The 18,856-nt window shown below is 40.8% G+C and overlaps 2 protein-coding genes across 5 annotated transcripts; one reads left to right on the top strand and one right to left on the bottom strand.

Annotated features, from left to right (window-relative positions):
• The first annotated feature begins 7,811 nt into the window (after positions 1–7,811).
• On the top strand, positions 7,812–13,981 carry LOC143900938 (uncharacterized). Of its 4 annotated transcripts, none has more exons than XM_077412737.1 (5): positions 7,812–8,035; positions 8,217–8,383; positions 11,545–11,824; positions 12,018–12,562; positions 12,809–13,981. In XM_077412737.1, exons 3-5 carry the CDS (start codon positions 11,571–11,573, stop codon positions 13,297–13,299), a joined length of 1,290 nt encoding a protein of 429 aa, XP_077268863.1. In that variant the 5' UTR covers positions 7,812–8,035; positions 8,217–8,383; positions 11,545–11,570; the 3' UTR covers positions 13,300–13,981. The 4 variants fall into 4 exon arrangements, with proteins under 4 accessions (XP_077268863.1, XP_077268862.1, XP_077268865.1 ...); XM_077412736.1 differs by having other exon boundaries at positions 7,814–8,035; positions 11,564–11,824; XM_077412738.1 differs by lacking the exons at positions 7,812–8,035; positions 8,217–8,383 and adding an exon at positions 11,101–11,238 and having other exon boundaries at positions 11,564–11,824.
• Pvf1 (PDGF- and VEGF-related factor 1) lies at positions 8,512–17,532 on the bottom strand. The gene is made up of 6 exons (XM_077412740.1): positions 16,999–17,532; positions 14,099–14,204; positions 10,961–11,169; positions 10,746–10,847; positions 9,864–10,045; positions 8,512–9,185 (listed from the first exon to the last, which is right to left on the bottom strand). The coding sequence occupies exons 1-6, from the start codon at positions 17,242–17,244 to the stop codon at positions 9,026–9,028; spliced, it is 1,005 nt and encodes a 334-aa protein (XP_077268866.1). The 5' UTR covers positions 17,245–17,532; the 3' UTR covers positions 8,512–9,025.
• Between the last annotated feature and the right edge of the window lie 1,324 nt (positions 17,533–18,856).

The following is an 18,856-nucleotide window of genomic DNA, read 5'->3' as shown; positions in this document are numbered from 1 at the left end:
CACGATAATATTGCTGATTGTGAGACATGTTGAAACGTGATTCACGGCAAGGTATACGGCCGCAGCGCGGAGCTGGCCCGTTGACGCACAAGATTATTATTTTTGATCCATTTGGAAATTATAAACTCGTTTCTCCGATACTTTTATTCTGTCGCAAGAGAGCTTTCTTGTTCGCTTGAGGAAACTACGGGTCCGTTTCTTCTTTCTTCCCACGAAAGCATACTCGAGCAATATTCAATAGAGTATTGCTCGTATCGCTGCTCCGTATGTCACGACGTTCGATGTGCACGTGGGTGAGCGTTACTCCCCCCTAAACACCCTGCGAGGCTCTCTTGCGAGATACGAAGAGTACAGCAGTGCACGATTGGAAACGAGATTCGATGAAGCTGTAAGCGGAACTCGTATAGAAACGCGAAGGCGGGACAAGAAGGAAGGAGCTTCGGCGATCTCCTTGGTGAACGGCCACTTATCGTGTATCCCGCGAACGCGCCGGCTTTCCATAGAGCAGCACAATGCGCAAGGGCATAGACTCGCTGTTCTGTGAAGATTCATTAATGTCATCGGTGCCGAGTGCCGACACATAATACTGAGGCCGGACAGCCATTGCGGAGAAAGAAAAAGAGAGAAAGCAAGAGAGACTCGGTAAGACGAAGCTGTAATGAACGGTAGTCTCGTCGAATAGAAGCCTCGACACACGGAGCGCTCGCTCGCTGATTGCGAATAAAGGAGGAATGATCGGCGATGCCGGAGCACGCTTGGACACGCGCGCGTACGCTCTTTCCGCTCGGGCACGCGTAGGGAACGAAGAGAGACACGAGAATAGGTTTGTCTCGGAGAAGCCCCGAGAAGTTGCATGTTATACATAAAGTTCCGAAAAATCGCATTGTGTTAATAAATTTTTATTTGTTAGAGAATGCGTGAAAAAACACTTAATAAAATCCTCGATCAAACTTAAATCGCTTGCAATTCCCCTTTCCCCTCTAGAAATTCGAATAAATCTTTCGATAAGATCAGTTTGACGCATCTGCGAGCATCAATTTTCAGAATGAAAGCTATTACTAATTCGTTTCCTGATTTATTTATCGTCCAGACGTTTTCGATTACGTTATTTCCAAGCGTATCCGTTATCGTACGATGATGCTGAAAATCCCAGGCACTTTGCCTCGTCCTGGGAATAGTAAAAGCAAGCATTACGCTTGGACACGTGGTAATTTACAGTTGGTGCGTACGAGGCGCGGGTAGTTCGTAAACACACACACACAGCAGGTTTCTTTGTCCCGCTCTCCTCTCGGCACACAGGTACTTCTCCACGCTGCCTCCGCTGTTACGCCTTTTTTCAATTTTTACACAGTCTACGTGAATCGCTTCTCTTTCCTGTCCTCGCTACACTTTGGGAGCTTTCCAGCAAGCGACACAGGTCGACACAAGCATCGTTCTATCTTTCTTTTTTGGTAATGAGCAACAAAGATAAAACGATAATTGTGTCGAGTTGTGTCGCTTGCTGGAAAGCTCCCTTTGTGTTTTCCCGTGTCTCCTTTTGTCACAGAGTCCTACGCAACAATATTAATTCCACTCAACGAAAAATTATTTTTAAGAAACCGATATCATTTTCTATCAAAACAAATATTTTTATCTTGTGTACAGACGACGTCATTAATGCCTTCCACCTGAAGGTATAGTACATGTAACGTGCACTATAGAAATCCCCAGAACACAGCTATTAGGAAAGCATTAATGACGCCGTCTGTATACATACGTTAGTATTATATGTAGAAACACCAAAAGACTCTCTCTGAAAAGTTTCTTTTGTTTTTTTCTTATATTATAGTTGCTTTCCATTTACACTCAAGTGAGTCACTCAGTTATGTGAGTATTTTATACTCACTCAGGTATTAAGATATGTCATTTTGTATTTACCTGCTTATTTTGGTGACAAAGCTATCGCATAATAATACAGGTTCAATTATAGCCTCACTAGCTTTTATGAGTCTATTAGATTAATTAAAGCACATGGTCTCGATTGTGGATAAAAACTCAGTTGAATCTTACTTGTCAGTATGCAAAAAGAACGTGCATTCAACTGAGTTATGACGTCACAAGTGAGAATTATCTGAGTTTTGATGTAAATTGAAAGCAACTATTAACGTCTGTAATATTTTCTTCTTTCATGATATTTCTCGATTCAATTTTGATATTTCTTTTATAAAGAGAGCTCGTCTCTTTTCGTCCACGCTGTTGACTTTCTCGCGTGTCTGTACCGAGGAAAAGTGGACCGCGTAGTTCAGAAGTCATCACACGCGGTCATCGTCTCGGCACACATGCGTGCGCCGCGCGTGTACGCACGCATGCACGCACGCACGCACACCCAGCGCGCGTCACGGTCGTTATTATTACTCCAACAGTAATCCGCTTCGAATCCCTAAACGATCGATTTGCTCTTGTTGCGCTCTACTCTCATTCCTCATTTCTCGTTCCATCTCGAGTCGCCTCAGCGAGGTGTTCATTGTGCATCCTGCGATCTTTTTGCGGCGCAATTTGCTCTAATTCTGATTTGCTCATCTATATACGGCACCTTAAATACCCTTTCTCATTTTGTGCGGACCATCATCGATTATTTCCCGCAACAGCGATGCGCGTTTATCTGGATATATAAATAGAAACGTATTCCTCTCGTATTTCCCTCGTTACGATTCACGCGATTCATTTGGCTCATGGTCGAAACGAATCATAAGAGCTCACGATCTTTCTTGGCGCACGTATCGGAGCCTGTCGTTGCATAAGCCTTCTCCGTGAAATGAACATTTAATTTCCAAATAGACTTGCACATATGTGACCGTGATAAAATCGTAAAACTGCAAACCAGATTTAAATTTTAACGTATGCTTGTCGGATAAAATCTAGCGCATCATTAAATCTGCGAATTAGTTGAATATTGGGGACTTCAAGTGTTATCGTAATATAACGACGGATGGCATATCTATCACCCTCTGAATAGTAAAGATGCACGCTTTATCTTATGCCAAGAAAAAGTTACCCTGGTATCGACTTTCGGACAAAAGACAAAATGAAAAAAGAAAATAAATAATTTTCTAACGCTGATGGGAAACCGATTGCAATTCAAGCGAAAAGAAACGTTTTTTCAATAAGAGAATCACGAATCTCTTCAAGCATCCGTGTAATAAATGCACTTTCTCCGATGGGCTTTAACCGGTGATCGGAGCTATATACTCGAACCCTCTCGTTGAGCCTCGGTGATGGCTTATCAGTCCGTATCTTGTACAAACACGTTCCACCTGGTCTCGGACAGTCGCGGCCCACGCCATTTTCTACCGGTGCTGCCCACGTTGTTTCGTAACGTTTCACGAGACCACTTTATCTCGTACGCTCCGTCTTTCATCTTATGCCTCCCTCCCCCTCCCATCCCTTCTTCATCGATAGATGGGCCCGAGATGCTTCTGTACGCTGGTAACCGGGAGCCGATACCGGTGTAATTTCGGCGAAGGCAACTTTTTACGCCACGCGTGAAAAAAAAAACGAACCGGTATGAGCCTCATTTCTGCCGTTATATTTATGCCGAGCGATTTATCCTCGCTACTATAATCCACGGGCGTAACGTACTATCACGTCTTTCACCGAAACTCGAAGCTACGAGCGAGCGCTTCCCTCTTTTTTTTCTTCCACGAGGGACGGACATTATCGGACGAATTGCGGAAACGCATCAGGTATCGCTTTTCAGGCAGGAAAGTAGTTGCCGATTATAGTCTTTTCGATACGGGCCGCTCTTGCTGTCCGTATCCCAATTAAGGCTTCAAATCAAGCTGGAAGAAAGCGAACGTATCCAGCGTATCCTCGATGGCGCGCGATATCTTCTTTTTATTTCGAAGATAATGATAATGGGTGTCCGTCGAACAATTGATTATAGTGTTCTTAGTGTTTGATTAGCTCGCTCAGTCTATTCGACACTTATCGTTAGATCCCTTCTCGCGCAAAATTCATCTTTCCAAAAATCTACGAATAAAACGAGTGTCAAAGAGACGAGGGTTTTAGTTTAACTTTTACATATTCTCTTTTGACTTGAGATATACTTTACCGAGCCAATCGACTGCACAAAGAATAAGTACATAGCGCGATAACGTTCCAATACGACAATGTAAACACGAAAAATATCACTTGCGAAAGGTCCGTCAATCCTTTCGCCAGAGATCTTGTAGATCCTCCTCCACCGATTGATCCCCGGAGTAACGTGATCGAGTTTTGTGGAATTTCTCGCGTAGAGAACGGGCGGCGTCCGTAATCCGGGCTTATGGCCCGCGAGATGCCTGAACGTGCTTTAATATGATTTAAGCCTACCGCCGTGTTGCGTGGGCTACCGTGTTACGATCGTTGGACTTTTCTTCTCGCCGGCTCCTTCTCTGGACCATCCGCGCGTCAGCAGTCCTTGAGGAGAGATCGCGGGAACGGGGGAAAGAGAGGGGAGAGAGAAAGAGGGAGGAGGAAGAGAGAGAGAGAGAGAGAGAGAGAGAGAGAGAGAGAGAGAGAGAGAGAGAGAAATAGAGAGGAGGGAGATATACCTACACGCGTGCGTACACGCAAGAAAGTGGCGTAAAATACGCAGGCGGCGCACAGGTTTTTGCCGGCACTGGCCGGCTGATCGCCTTTGAATTTTAAGCGTTACCCGTTCCGCGAGAGCACGACGAGAGCACTGTTGAAGCTCCGACGTTGCGAGAGAGTCAATCGACGATTGAATATCAATATTCTTCTTATTAATATTGACGAAAAAATGTATCATTTTATACCGCGAACACGGAAAAAAGCTACCGTAGCAAATCTAGTCGTAAAATATGGACAATCAACATTCTTTTAGTAACAAAAGGCCGGTTTTGCTACTATTGCTAAAAATATAGCTCTCGCAGCAAAAAAATGTTGGTTGTCCATATTTTACGACTCCTTTTTTTCCGTGAACTTATTAACAATGATTAAGCTACATAAATGTTTATATGCTATAAGATAGGATGTTATATATTAACGTATAATTCATTTATATATTTCTTTCGGAGATTTTTAGACGATTAACTCTTTGAATGCTATGAGCGCATGTATATATGCATCTGACAATTATTATCAATAATGAATTACGGACTCACGCATGTTTTTTGATGCTTCTTGTCTTCATTTCTTTTTTACGCAAAAAAATATTCCACCCTCGGCATTCGTCATTGCGAGTCTCGTGTCACGTCCGTAATTTAGCTTCGGACCGCTCCGCACCGAAAGAGTTAACATTACACAAATATTGCAAAATGTTAAATTACGGATCACGCCACGGGACGTTTATCGACAAAACGTTGGTCCGCGTTCGAGAATTTTGTCCGAAGGAAGTGAAAGATATAAAGTCGCGTCGTGTGCCTGGTACTGTACACAATTCGACGAGACGAGAGGAAGATCCGCATTTGCGGGAACAGTCGGCATATTGTGCATTGCACCTCGTTTCTGGTCCTCCGCTCGTTGCGCATTTCTCCCTTCGCGTCCTCCAGCTTCTGCCAGTCCTGCCTCGTCGTCTCTTTGAGGAAGCCGCCTCGGTGCAAGAGAGCGAGCGGGGCACGGGCAACGTACGCACCAGGTACCTCCCTGCGGGGCCCGCGCCACGGCAAAAGTGACAAGGCCCCGGCAATTATAACGGATGGCGCAAAAAAATGGCGCCGCGGTACGGATCGTACGGATGGCCGGTTGGAGCCGACCGGCCGAGTTGGCTACCGTTTCTCTGCCCCTTTCGCCAGGAACCTTTAAGTGTGCTGTAGTATATCAGGGAACTCCCGATGAGAGAGAGATTAATCGCGGGTATCGCGGCAAATCTCGACCGTCAGTTCCAAGTCGCCCGAATTTGTTCGAAGGCGGCGCTCAAGATGAGGCATAGCAATATACATTCATACATGTATTAGAAATATACATGTATGTATGTATGTGTGTTGAGCGTGTGTCATTTACTACGTTTACGCGAGCGTTACTTCTGTAGTATAACTTTACGATAATTCCTTCGCGTAAACGGGATTTTGTAGTAACTTGCGATAATTTACTCCGCGTAAACGAGTGATATATCGTAAGTTACTACAGAAGTAACGCTCGCGTAAACGTAGTAATTGTTAGTAAATGCAAATGTATTGAAAATCTTAACTTGAGAATTTGCGTGGGTATTTACATTCGGGGGAAACACAAGTCGGATAGACAGTTGATAATATTTAATTGCTAATATTAATAATCTGGCAAGAATTATCGAATAAAATCTAATATTATTATATCGAACTGAGATTTATTTTTAATGTAATCGACTCTGAAGCACCGAGAGCAACTCCGATTTTTCTCCTAACAAGCGGAGACTCATTCCGGCATGAGATAACAATCATTCCCGCCGGGCAGATCGAGCTCCGTAAGCAAGCGTGATTAATTCCGATTCTCATAGAGATCCCGAGCCATTGTAGTCGGGGAGAGTACGCGGCCGCAGCCGCGGCCGCGATGTAATCGCGAATGAAGAAACGCAGTTTGTCCGCGCCCTTATATCGTTTGAATCACGCGCATATGCGAATTAATTAGGCGTGGTAAAATAATCCAAAATTCAAGCCTGTAATCAGCGCGAGCAGCGCGGGGATCGGTTGTAAAGCCTCTAATTACAAAATTGCCATTTAACCATCCAATGCCGCGATCGACACGATCTTCGGCTTCCGTGGAATTTTCGGAGATGCTATAAATAATCGGGGATAACCTTGCGACAAAGGGTAGTAATTTAAACTCGACATTGTGCGGCGTACGATTAATTACTTCTTGTAGGGCAAAATGAAGAAATCGCAAACAATAATTAAACGATGTAACGATTGCTCATCTTTTTGTATTCTCTCTTATTAGGGCCTCTCTCTTATTCTATTAAAAAGAACATGATTTTTGAATTGTATAAGCAAACAATATAATCTTTAATAAGGAGATATAATTAAAATTGCAATATTAGCGATAGTTTTTACGTCGGAATTTCTTATGCAGGGCAAATTCAGATTGAAGCTGAAAAATCCAATTTCTTTAAACAGATCGTTAAAATTCAACGCAGCGAGACGAGATATGCCAGCAATTATATTTTTATACAGCACGTAATTACGCCGCTGCGTCCAAAAATCACATTGTTCACGTTTTTGGATTAATGCACCATCTAACGAGGCAATCTGGTAGTACTCCAATTGATAGCTCGAGAATCCACCAGATGACTCTCCGTGTTCTAAAACGGACGAAATCTCATTAAAAACTGCTATAATTGCACAAAATAAAATCTCGGTTTAAAAGAAATACGATTTTAATGAATAATAAAATTTTCATTTTCTCTAGGTTTACGTTTCTCGCACACTGCTGCAGTTATAATCTGCGTGTAAAAAGTGAATCGTGCGCGTGTTTTCGACGCAGCTTCGAAAAAGATAAATATTCATTGCTATTATTTTATTCCGCCCCGATTGCACAAAGTGAAACATTCGCCGGTGAAAACGATATTGGAAAGGGAAAAAAGGAATGTGACCTTTTTCGAGTGGAAAGAAAGAAGGAGAGATATGGGGGGAGAGAGAGAGAGAGAAAAGGAAAGAAAGATACGTTCGCACGTATAGCAAGGACAGTTACTAAACTCGTCAAAGGAGTAACTTACCTTTTTAAACCGAACGAATTTATATTCTTTCGTAAATCATCCTGCGCAATCGCAATCGTCGTTGACTCGTTGCTTAAAATTTACTGGTCATTAAGTCTTTGATATGTCCGGAATCGGCGCTTGCCGTACTTGTGCAAAGCACACTCGCTTGACCAACGCGTGCAATATGGCGGCCGGCGATGGTCGTTTTCGCGCCTTTTCTCAGCTGACGGACGCACGAATGTCAACAAAACACGAAAATATTTGATAAACGCTGCGTGGCCGTGAGCGGCAGCGCGAAACACCGAGATGATATAATGGAACAGCAAGCAAAACGAATCAGGCTCACTAAGGAATCGGCTGTCACTGATATCGCGTCTTCTATCGGTAAGTAACCTTTCTCCTGCGATTTCTGTGATTGAAAGGACAATGGAAACGTAATAAAGTAACAGAAATGCTTGATTCGTAGGAAATGTTTCGTAGACAATTGATATTTCTTATCGAGAAAAACCTGAGATTTCATGGTATGTGGCTTTATACGTTAGTACATGTAACTTTTGTGTTTTAGATGACATAGCGAACTCCGTGAAATCGGTCAGCGTGACTTACAGCGATATCCTGAGAATAAACACGGCTGTCGTTACGTATCTGCGGAACGCTGAGCAACGCGAAAAGGCGATAAACCTGCAAAGCACCGAGGACATAGAACGTTCGCTCGTCAGGGAGAAACGATAGGTTATATAACGATTGTATTTGTCCATTTTGTTTTGTAATTAACATTACGAATTTCATGTTATAATATGACTTAGATGTGAATACTAAATTAACGAGTACCTATACGTGATGTAATCGATAGTCTTGCATGTGTGTCACGTTCTAAATTTATTGCTACGTATGTCACATGTATACAAGTAGGGTAAATAACGAGCAGTTTGCGTGTCGAAACGTGACAATAAATACAAAAAATAACTATGACATAAATAACATTGACAAGATCTTGTGGCGGTCGTCTCCTCATATCGCAATGTCTCTTGACCTTTATTCGTAAACACACAGTAGTTTAGCGTGGAAATGCCTTGGAACTAAAAGAGCTTGTGTCGTTCTGCGATTTGGAGGTGAAATTGTAACTATTTGGAATGTAATATCTCACCACCAAGTCGCAGGAGTGATGGACAAAAGGTTTCAGAATTTGCAACATTTTGCATCGTGATAAAGTCGCTACAACTCAATGATAAAACAATTCAATTCTTCTAGTTCCTAGGCATGGAATTAATGAGAGGTCTCGTCTACGTAATAAAGAAATTAACAAAGTAACTATATAGATTCGTTTTAGCAGTCTTGTAATCCGTCGCGTGTCCGTCGGCGTCTGAATTCCTGTCACTTGTATTCGGGATCTTCCTTAGGTTTTCTTCTAGGATCCGATGGGTCCAAGGGGATTATCACAGGGGGCCGCCTGTTTTCCGGACGACGATTAGTGAAATTGTAATTCGTGGATGGGAACCTGTTTACCGGTCTAGAGAACATTATCGGTCCACATCTGGAACACATTTTCGGTTACGTGCCATAATTACGGAGCATATACTGCAAATATCGTGCCAAATTGCGTGAACCGAAGTGCAGGACATCATTCGCAATCTCTCTCAGGTTTTCATACAGCTCTACCGGTTTGTGTCGTTATTTTTTTAACGATTTATTTAAAGCGGTAATCATTGTTAGTAGGATACAAACATTCCACCTTTAAAGTGTTACATCATAGATATTAGTTAAGTATATGTATATAGACCACATGAGGTATATCGTTTTAGTTTAATGACTAGGCAATGAGAAAAATTTTGACGAGAAGCAAGTCTCCATTTCGTCGTTTGGATCACTCGAAATGCTGGTGGCGAATTACGTCGTCCAATGAAAGGTGTCGGCGCGAAGAGAAAAATTGGAAGTGCTTTCGCTCACGTGCAAACACCCTGTGCGAGATAGCAGAGGAAAGCGCGAACATGGGACGCATATGTAGATTCGTGCACGAAAGAAAGAAGGTGAAACTACTGAAACTTGCAAAAATTTGTGCAGAAACGAGGTCGATATAAGTCATTTCGATGAACGAGAAATAAATCGGTGCGTTCGCGTGTATGTTTCGCAAATCATGATAGAGTAAAGTGCAATGAAAGGGAAGGGCGCCTTATTCTTTTAGCGGGTATCCCCCTATTTTGTCGGCTCACACCTGCACGTGTTGGGGTTGAAGTAGTATCCGGTGGTGCACGGCTCGATGGTCCTGCAGGAGCAGACGCAAAGCTCCCGGTTCCAGATCTTCGCGTTGTCCTTACGGCACTTCTCCTCCTCGTCGATGTTGCTGCAGGTGCACTTGCAATTGTGCGGCTCGTAGTGCTGCTTATCGTTGCAGTGCTGAAGGCAAAAAGGAAAAAAAAACGACGGCGTGAATCATCGACGAAAAAGAATGTCAACACTTCACGTGCTCTCGTACAAACACGGCTAAATTTTTCTTGTCCCCCGCACTGACACACTTATTCGCGAGCGTTCGCGCACGTTGCAAGGAAGCGACAATTGTAGCAATCAGCGAAATTGGTATATATTGAGAAACGGCCGTAGCGTAATGCGGATTAAATATTGTACTGTGTATGTTGAATGTCGGGCAAGTGACCGTATCAATACGCCTTTTAGAATCTTGGCATTTTTTTTTATATCTCTCGGATCTCCTTGCGTCCGCGATGACATAATATCTCAAGTAATTGAAATGTCAATCTCGTAATACACCCGAAGGACGAGGGGGGATGAAGACGGACGCGTGGAAAGTGATTCACGCCTTTGAAATGCCTATTACTTCTGTTTCTAATGTATTTTCGTGCATTGTCGGGGTACTTGGAAGCGGAGCTCGCGTTCCTTTCAGCCGGCCGGCTGACGTAAATCTCTCTCGAGTGGCACGCACGTATGTAGTACCGAGTACGTACGTACGTGCATGCATAGGTCGCGTGTGACAAACAATACGACGGGATAATGTATGAGGTGTGAAACTTGCGAACCGGTGCGGCCCGGTTAAGCAGGAAGGCGTCGATTAACTGCCAATTATCGGTCGCCATCAAATTACCTCCTCCTTGATTTTGCAATCGCACTTGCACTTAGTATGCTCCTCCACTGGGACAATTCGCCGTCCCCGGTAGTTCATATCTCTCATCGACGTCACGATCACCTTAAGACAAAGCGAGAAAGGAAAAGATGTTTAATTATCGCTTTCTCTCGAGTTGGTTGCTCATAATAATAGGCGCGTTTTTGTTATTCGTGCTCTTCAACTCGATTGATTACCTCGAAGTTCCGCATCTCCGTCGCTGTTGGCTGACACGAGAGCAAAGAACTAATGCAACAGCCGCCGCATCTTTTGATCCGTGTGCAGAGTGGGAAGACGAACGTCGAAGGATCGTCGTCCAATTTTAGGGAAACGAGTTGCAGCTCGGGCATGCACTTGGCCGGCGTCGGCATCAACGCGTTCGAGCGTTCCTCGCCTCCGAACCTATCTGGAAAGAATCTTTGTTTGTATCGTGAATATAATTGAGGAAACTTTCCTTTTTTTTATGCTGCCGAAGGTATGATATATAGTTTCCGGTTTACATAACATAAAATGTGTTTCATAATACGTAGAAAACCTTGTTGGGCATATTAATTTCTAATTGTAAGTAGATATTACAGATTTTTTAAATGTCTTGTAAATGTCTTGTATTAGCATGAGAGTTCGAATGAGATAATTTAGTGATAGAACAGCATTTAATTTATCAATTGCAACACAAGTGAAAGTAGTACGTTATTAAAATGGCACTATAGTTTGTAAAAAAAAAAAAAAAAAAAGCAAGATTATAATTAGAAATATTAAACTGATATTAGATTTTCTCTAGGTAGCAATTATTTTTTTAGAGCGAAAATGGCCAACGCAAAAGTGACCAACGAACGTGCTCAGGCAATCTCGGTTGCAAATTGTTATTTCGCGTTGGCCGATGGAATGGTTCCCGGTTTTAAGGACCATCTCGCGGAGCATGTGGTACTCAAATGGTTCGGGCAGGTGATTAAAGGGAAAAAGAACGTCGCTGCCTTTATGCTGTCCAACAAAAAGGAGTCTTTTCACACGTTTTCTGATATTATGCCAATTTTGGATATTTCTCGCAAAAGGACAAATTGGTAAGAATATTCATATTAATGATAAATTATGCATACTCACAATTGCATTTATCGGTTATATTGTCCGAAACCAACATTTTTTCTCAAAAATTAATTTATACGATGTTATTATACACAAATTGTATTAAGCAATACATTCATTTAAGAAAGTGTAACACTCATTAGATTTCACGCACACATATTTTTCGCGTAGGAAGACAAAACAGTCCTTGGATCAGAACGCTAACTGCACGAGCGATTATTTTCGCGAAGCTCATTCTTCACACGAGACTGAAATGTCAACGACCCATGAAAATGTAGAAAATTGTTATCAGAAAAATAAAGCAACCTATGCGGCTTTCATATATAAAGCAGCTTATAATGAAAACGAATTTTGCATCGAAAAATGTATAGATAAACTAGGAATATCGGCCGATTGTGACAACGTGAATGTCAATTTCGACGTGAATCAAAATGAATTTAGTGCGAATGCAATCGCTGAGATGGGTGACCAGTGTTATGATCTTGACGAGAATGATCTTCGTAATCTTTTCGAGCCCGAGATTACGTCTCAGCCTATCGTCGGGAAGATACAGAACATTAATAGGATAAAATTGAAAGAGGAAATGGCACCAACCGTCAGAGCCATCAACAGAGAGTGCGGTCAAGGAGATGGACCTGTTACTGCTGAAGCTAAAGCGACTAAGTACCTGGAAGCGAATGGAGAAATAAAATTTGTACGAATTAGTGCAGAAACAGGTAGTATTAGAAATATATATATATATATATATATATATATATATAAATATATATATAAAATATTATAAATTAAACTTTATTGGGAGAGATAAATTATATATAAATATATATATAAATTATGGAATTACAGAAATCATTTTAATATGATATTTTGTGAACAATAAATGTTAGATATATTAAAGTAAATCAATGATTAAAAATTAAAACAGAATTATATATTTAAAAATGTTATGAATTATATTTTAGATTCTCCGTTCTTATATCATTGGTCAAAACTCTGGAAAAAGAAAGTTTGGAAACGACCATGCAAGCTACAGATCGTATATTCGCTTTTAATCGATAACGCTTCGCCGACAGTTGCTACAAAATGCTGCGGTGCACGGGAAACTGCTCGTTCTGATCACGTTTCGAACCTTTCGTCTAAGGTATACCACAATACGGATAAAATACAAACAAGCAAATTGCCAAGTTTGGAAGAGGCAATCCAAGCTAGCAACGCATTAATACGGGACGTGAATCATTTCGGTGGTTATCTGCAGCCTTTAAACTTCTCAGAGGATCGCAAAATTTTTTTAAAATCTTTTGAGGCCGAAGTAGCGCAAAAAAATCCCAAAGTGCACGTTTGCGCGCACTACGTGAACAATAAATTGATTTTCGACTTTCCAAGTAAAAGATCATTTAATGTCATGTATAAAATTCACAAGATCATTTATATGGATGTCGAAGAAAATGTCTAATACACAAGAAACAACAGAGGCATGTAAAATAAAATTATCGCACATACGTTTGCGGCCGATGAGCAGTTGCATGTGTTTAGTCTTGGTTAGATAATATTGTCAGCTGAATCAATTGGTCGGATACGGCGAATTTTCATTCGTAACAACAAAAGGCTGTTTCCTGTGTTAGTCGAGAAACCATTTAACTCTTACAAGGTTAAAAAAAAACATTCTAAATCTGTAAGAATTTGTAACGATAGTTTTTTGAAGCTGCATAATATTTAATCCACATGCACTGCACCGAAAATATCAAAATACGATTTACATTATGGGATGATCTCAGTTCACATTGATAACTATGCGTTTGTATGAACAACGGAACAATCAAAAGACATACCGCGCCACGGTTTAATTTAGCTTAGGTGATAAAAGACCTTATCGTGATACTTTTATTTGCACACATCTCCATAAACTATTAATTTTCCTACGATAACCGTAATATATAATTGTAATGCATTTTATTGTAGCTGTATTGAAGAATTTATTATGTGATTATGCGACATTGGAACGTGATTGATACATCAATATATTTCCAAATGTTTGTTTTGTGACGACGTATTTTCTAGTTTTTGATAATTATTTATGATAATAATAAGTTTTTATTTATATTTCTATTTAATAAAGTGGAATTTGCAACGAGTAAGCTTGATTTGCTCCTTCTTCCATGACAAGTTTTCCTTAAGATTATCATTTGCCATTGCATTCTTTGCATTTGCACTTAGCACGTAATAAAGATAACGCAGTAGCAAATTATACTTACTGGTAAACGCGATACCCTTTTCGCTCGCTGGAACACCGTGAAGAAGCTGCATAAATTCTTCTAACGTGTCTATCGAATTCAATCTAGTCGCTAAATCGAGCGATATCTAAAAAATAAATTACAATATATATAATAGTATAATATATAAAATATATGTATATATTATATGTACGTGTGTGCCCCATATACCTTTGTAGAAAATAATCTAATCGAAATCCGATAACATGGGATGGGTCATAAGTGCGATTGCGACCAATATACATGACTAATTGCAAGCAGAGAAACTTGCGGTCGAAAATTATCGAAAATAAAAGTTGCTTCAAATTACTCAAAATTTTAACGAGTTTCCTGTATTCTGTTCTGTATGCTGGTCTGGGAAATTTAATGTCCGTGATTTGTAGCGATATCAACAACGATCGATTACATTTATAAAATTGAGGAAATAGTGATTACTAATTTGCTTTGTTAATTTGCGGTCAGCAATTTTCCTGCATCAGCTATATTGGAAAACTTAAAGTGCGTAAGCAAAGATAAATATAAAATAGGATTTTCTTAGGAACTCATTTTGATTCGAACGTGCACCGAGATCGGAAAGAGAGACGGAGAGACGATAAATCGTAGTGGGTCATACGCAATCATAGTTATTTCTTTCCTACAATCTCATAAATATTGACTAAAAGAATAAATATAAAATTAAATTCTTCAGGGTATTCCCGTGGACTGTGAGTCATTCTGTTCGATCGCGGATACTTGCAATACGCGTGACTAAGAAGCAAATCATCCTGGCGAAACAAATATCGGTCAATGATCCATGTTGCACAAAAATCTCGATTTTTGGAAAATTTGCTTTCTTTGATTAATCCTTTTTTCACATCTGCATTTAGATCAAGTTTTAACTATTTTATGTTTCTGCATACGTAGCAATGATTTTAATTTATTATAATAATCTATCGCACGTTTTATGTAAAATTTGTTAGTTTATGTATAATTTAATTCTCTCTGCGAGAAATAATTCTTTATTTTTAACCGCTTTCGTCACTTAAGAATCATTACGCGTTCTTGTTAAAGGCGAAATCAATTTCGATTGATAAATATCTGTAGATAAAAGTAGTATATATCAGCTTTGGGGCATTGCATAGTTACTTTATTAGTCATTGATAACTACTGCTTCGAATAGATGCGAAATCATCTATAGCTTCAGTATTACGATTTGAACAGGTTTCTAAGACGGTTGAATCGTTATTATACCTACTATATATATATGTATAATAGTTGTGTCAAGAAAAGAGCAAATAATTTATACGACAAGTAGTTGGATTATTTAAGTTGGAGATTTTACGTGTTAAATCAAATATTAATTTCAAAATTTAATTCGTGCAAAAGAATAATCTTTGACAGGCCGAAATTCAAATTTGCGAACAAAAAATTGATTCAAAATTAGTCCAAGAGTATATTCCGGAAATTTAACGCAATTCTTATGAAATACTTCTTCTGTTGTTTGCGCAGAATGAATGCTCTTCGCGCAATATACGTGTAATATGTCTCCGTGAAGCAACGTTGCCACTTTGATTTCGAATTAAACAAATATATTTCTTCAGGTGATACCGGGCGCAAATACAGTCTTATGGGATTTAGAAAACAGGTTGGGCGCGTTCTACGATTTACATAATTGAGAAATATTCTTGTCTCCCGAAGACATTGTATATATTTCCTGGAAATGACAATCCTTGGCGCGAGAAATCGGTATTCTGAACCCGTTCTGGCTTTCGGCTTTCGAGCACGTTTCGCGTGGATATTCAAACTCGCGTGCATTCGTAATCTCCGTGGAACTCTCGCGAGGAACGAACGACTTCGCGATAAAGATCGCGAACGGTCGCGATCCTTTCCTCAACGAAAGGAGCCTCTCGACTCTCGACTCGTCGGAATAGCCCTGATTCCGACCTTGCCAAGAAGCAAGGCCGTGCCTGCGGTTCAACGCTGAGGCGCCGTTATGTTTCACTAATCGCACCACACAGCCTCGATTTCGCTACTGACTCAGCCGAGGTGACAATGTTATAATTATCGTGTAAAACCTAACAATTGTTGATATAACGATTTCTCGTAAGCCGGCACTTAGTTTACTCAGGTTTTTACAGTTATTGCTTTACTATCTCACGCTGTATTTTTATGCGCCTATATATATATATATATATATATATATATATATATATATATATATATAGAGAGAGAGAGAGAGAGAGAGAAAGAGGAAGATTCCTTAGAATCTTTTATTTGTGTTCGCTGTTATTTAGTAATTCGCGCATCGAGAAAAAAATAGCTGCAGAACTGTTGAATGAAAAAACCGTGAAACAAATAATTGAAAAAATAGCGGTCGATCGCGGTATGAGGCTAATTGATATTGAATATTTGCACAATTGCATTCAAAGTGACGTACGATCGATTTTACATCGTGCCGGGAATCGCAAAAGTCGTGTCGCCTTGCGATTATTTCATCATGGATATCCTCGACATTGACAGCTTCGGCCTCGACGTCGCGTCGCGTTGTTTCAGTCTCTCCACGGAAAGTGAGTCTTGGAAATAAAAGTAGCGCAAAGCGCACGTCGCGCGTCATTGATTTACACAATCGCCTTTTTTTTTTTTTACAAATAATTGAAGATAAAGTAAAAAGACTATATGATTGGGGCATTATTTGTCGCGAGAATTAGTAAAAGATTCCGGTGATACAATTCATTATATCATAAACTGCGATCGATCGTCAGCGTTTATTGCCTTTCCGATCTCTTGGCGATCTCTCGGAGATAATTGCTCCGAAACTGGATATTATTCAAAGTAATTTATATTTCGGACAGCAACGACGTGTCGACTTAATTCAGAGGCGGGGTCAATCTGCACCAATTTACCGGCGTATCGCTGTCATCCGCGGAACCCCCCGCGGGCTCGTTATCAAGGGCCCTCGCTCTGTCCCTCGATCCCGAGCCGACCGGCCCGGGGAAGACTATGTGATCGGGATCGCCGTGATACTGCGCGCCGACTTGTCCCAGGACTCCGAGGATGACTCCGCCGCAGATGAGCGCGAAAACGAGCATCTTCGCGACGAGATGCAGCGTCGACTGGCTGTCAAACAACGCGTCGAATCGCGATTGCATTTTTTCTGTCGCGGCGCCTCGCCTTTCGATCTCTCCTGCTGCTCACTCCTCACAAGCACGAGAGACTCGCGTCGACGAGTCGTTTATACGTCGTCTTTAATTATTATTAACGATCGCACACTCGGCTGTTATCGCCGCCGACCGGCCGTTCGATTTCTTTCGCGCGGCTTGGCCCGTCGAGGTCGGCTTTTTACTTCGATGCGCGACGATGCACACCTGAGCGTATCCGAGCGCCCGCACCGCGATCGACTGATGAGACACGAACGCGTCCCGGCGCGCTTTTACTTCTTGCCTCGCGCGCATAGGCGAGCGGGCGAGCGAGCGAGCGAGCGAGCGAGCGGACGCGCGCGCTCACTCGCGCCGCGTGCCATGTCTCACGAATCGTCGAGCGGCAAGCGATAAGCGGCGTGACTTTTTCGCGGCATTGATTAACGTGTTCGAGTGCTTTTATATACGTGAAATCGAGGAGAAGAAAGCGCGACTTGTGCTTCGCTGTTCCGCGAATTGCGCTTGCGACGTGACGAACATGAGTGATAAAACGGTTAGAAAAATTTATTGCTTATCGCGCTCGTATATATATAGGTGTCTTCAATCACTCTATAGGTACCTGGTTTTTTTATAGACGAAAAAAATGATATTGCATTAACAATATTAGATTTAATTGGAAATAATCTTGTTAATTTAATATTAACAATATTAATATGAAATAAATACTTGTTTTATTAAAACAAGAGCATGACTAAATGAACAAGATTGTTTCCAATTAAATTAATGCTGTTAATACAAAATCTCCGGTGTAGCAAGCTAATTTTATTTTATTATTGTTATTTATCGTTATTTTAACATCGAAATGTCGTTAAAATGATGACACTTAAATGATGTCAGCTTGCTATCTGGAATTATTATTTTTTCGTATGTAAACCTTTATCACGTTGGATAAGAGAAATAATAAGTTCCATTCCTAAAATTTTGATCGCAAATTAAGGTGGGCGTGCGGGTGGCCGCATAGATACTGCATTTACTAAAATCGTATCTTCCGGTGTCAATTTTAGCGTTAAAGTAAAAGAATGTTATAAATAGCTTTACTCGCGTGTCGATGACACTTTACTTAATAAAGCATTGCGGAAGCTCTCAAGCTATCCGCAGAAGAGCACAGCCGTAATTTACCATTACCGGCATTACCTCGCAACTACAATTTAGAATAATTCAGATGCGGTAAAATCGAATGCTTTTCAATACCGAGCACCTTGGTGAACAATGTGGGCGTTTACAATTTGCATATGAAGTTGACTTATTCTAACATTAATTTTCATAACACCTCAAGGTAACGATCGACGGGAAATCTCAACTATCTAATGACGCGGAGAAACGCTTATGAAAAGAATAAGCGGGGTGACAACTTATGAAATAATGTATGGATAAACACAGCTTGAAATTGCAGATATTTGACCAATAATATTGGTCAGCGTATATATAAATTATTATTATTTTTTTTTTTTTTTATAAAAAAAGATACATAGGATGAATCTTGGTCTCGTGAAACAATTAATATCCAGCTCCAATATATAAATTAGGTTTTTGTTTATTATGAAAAAAACAAAAGCCTCGTTTC

This window comes from Temnothorax americanus, unplaced genomic scaffold, assembly GCF_048541705.1.
Source record: "Temnothorax americanus isolate GAGA-0224 unplaced genomic scaffold, ASM4854170v1 Scaffold31, whole genome shotgun sequence".
Lineage (NCBI taxonomy): Eukaryota > Metazoa > Arthropoda > Insecta > Hymenoptera > Formicidae > Temnothorax > Temnothorax americanus.
This window is presented reverse-complemented; position numbering and strand designations above follow the sequence as displayed.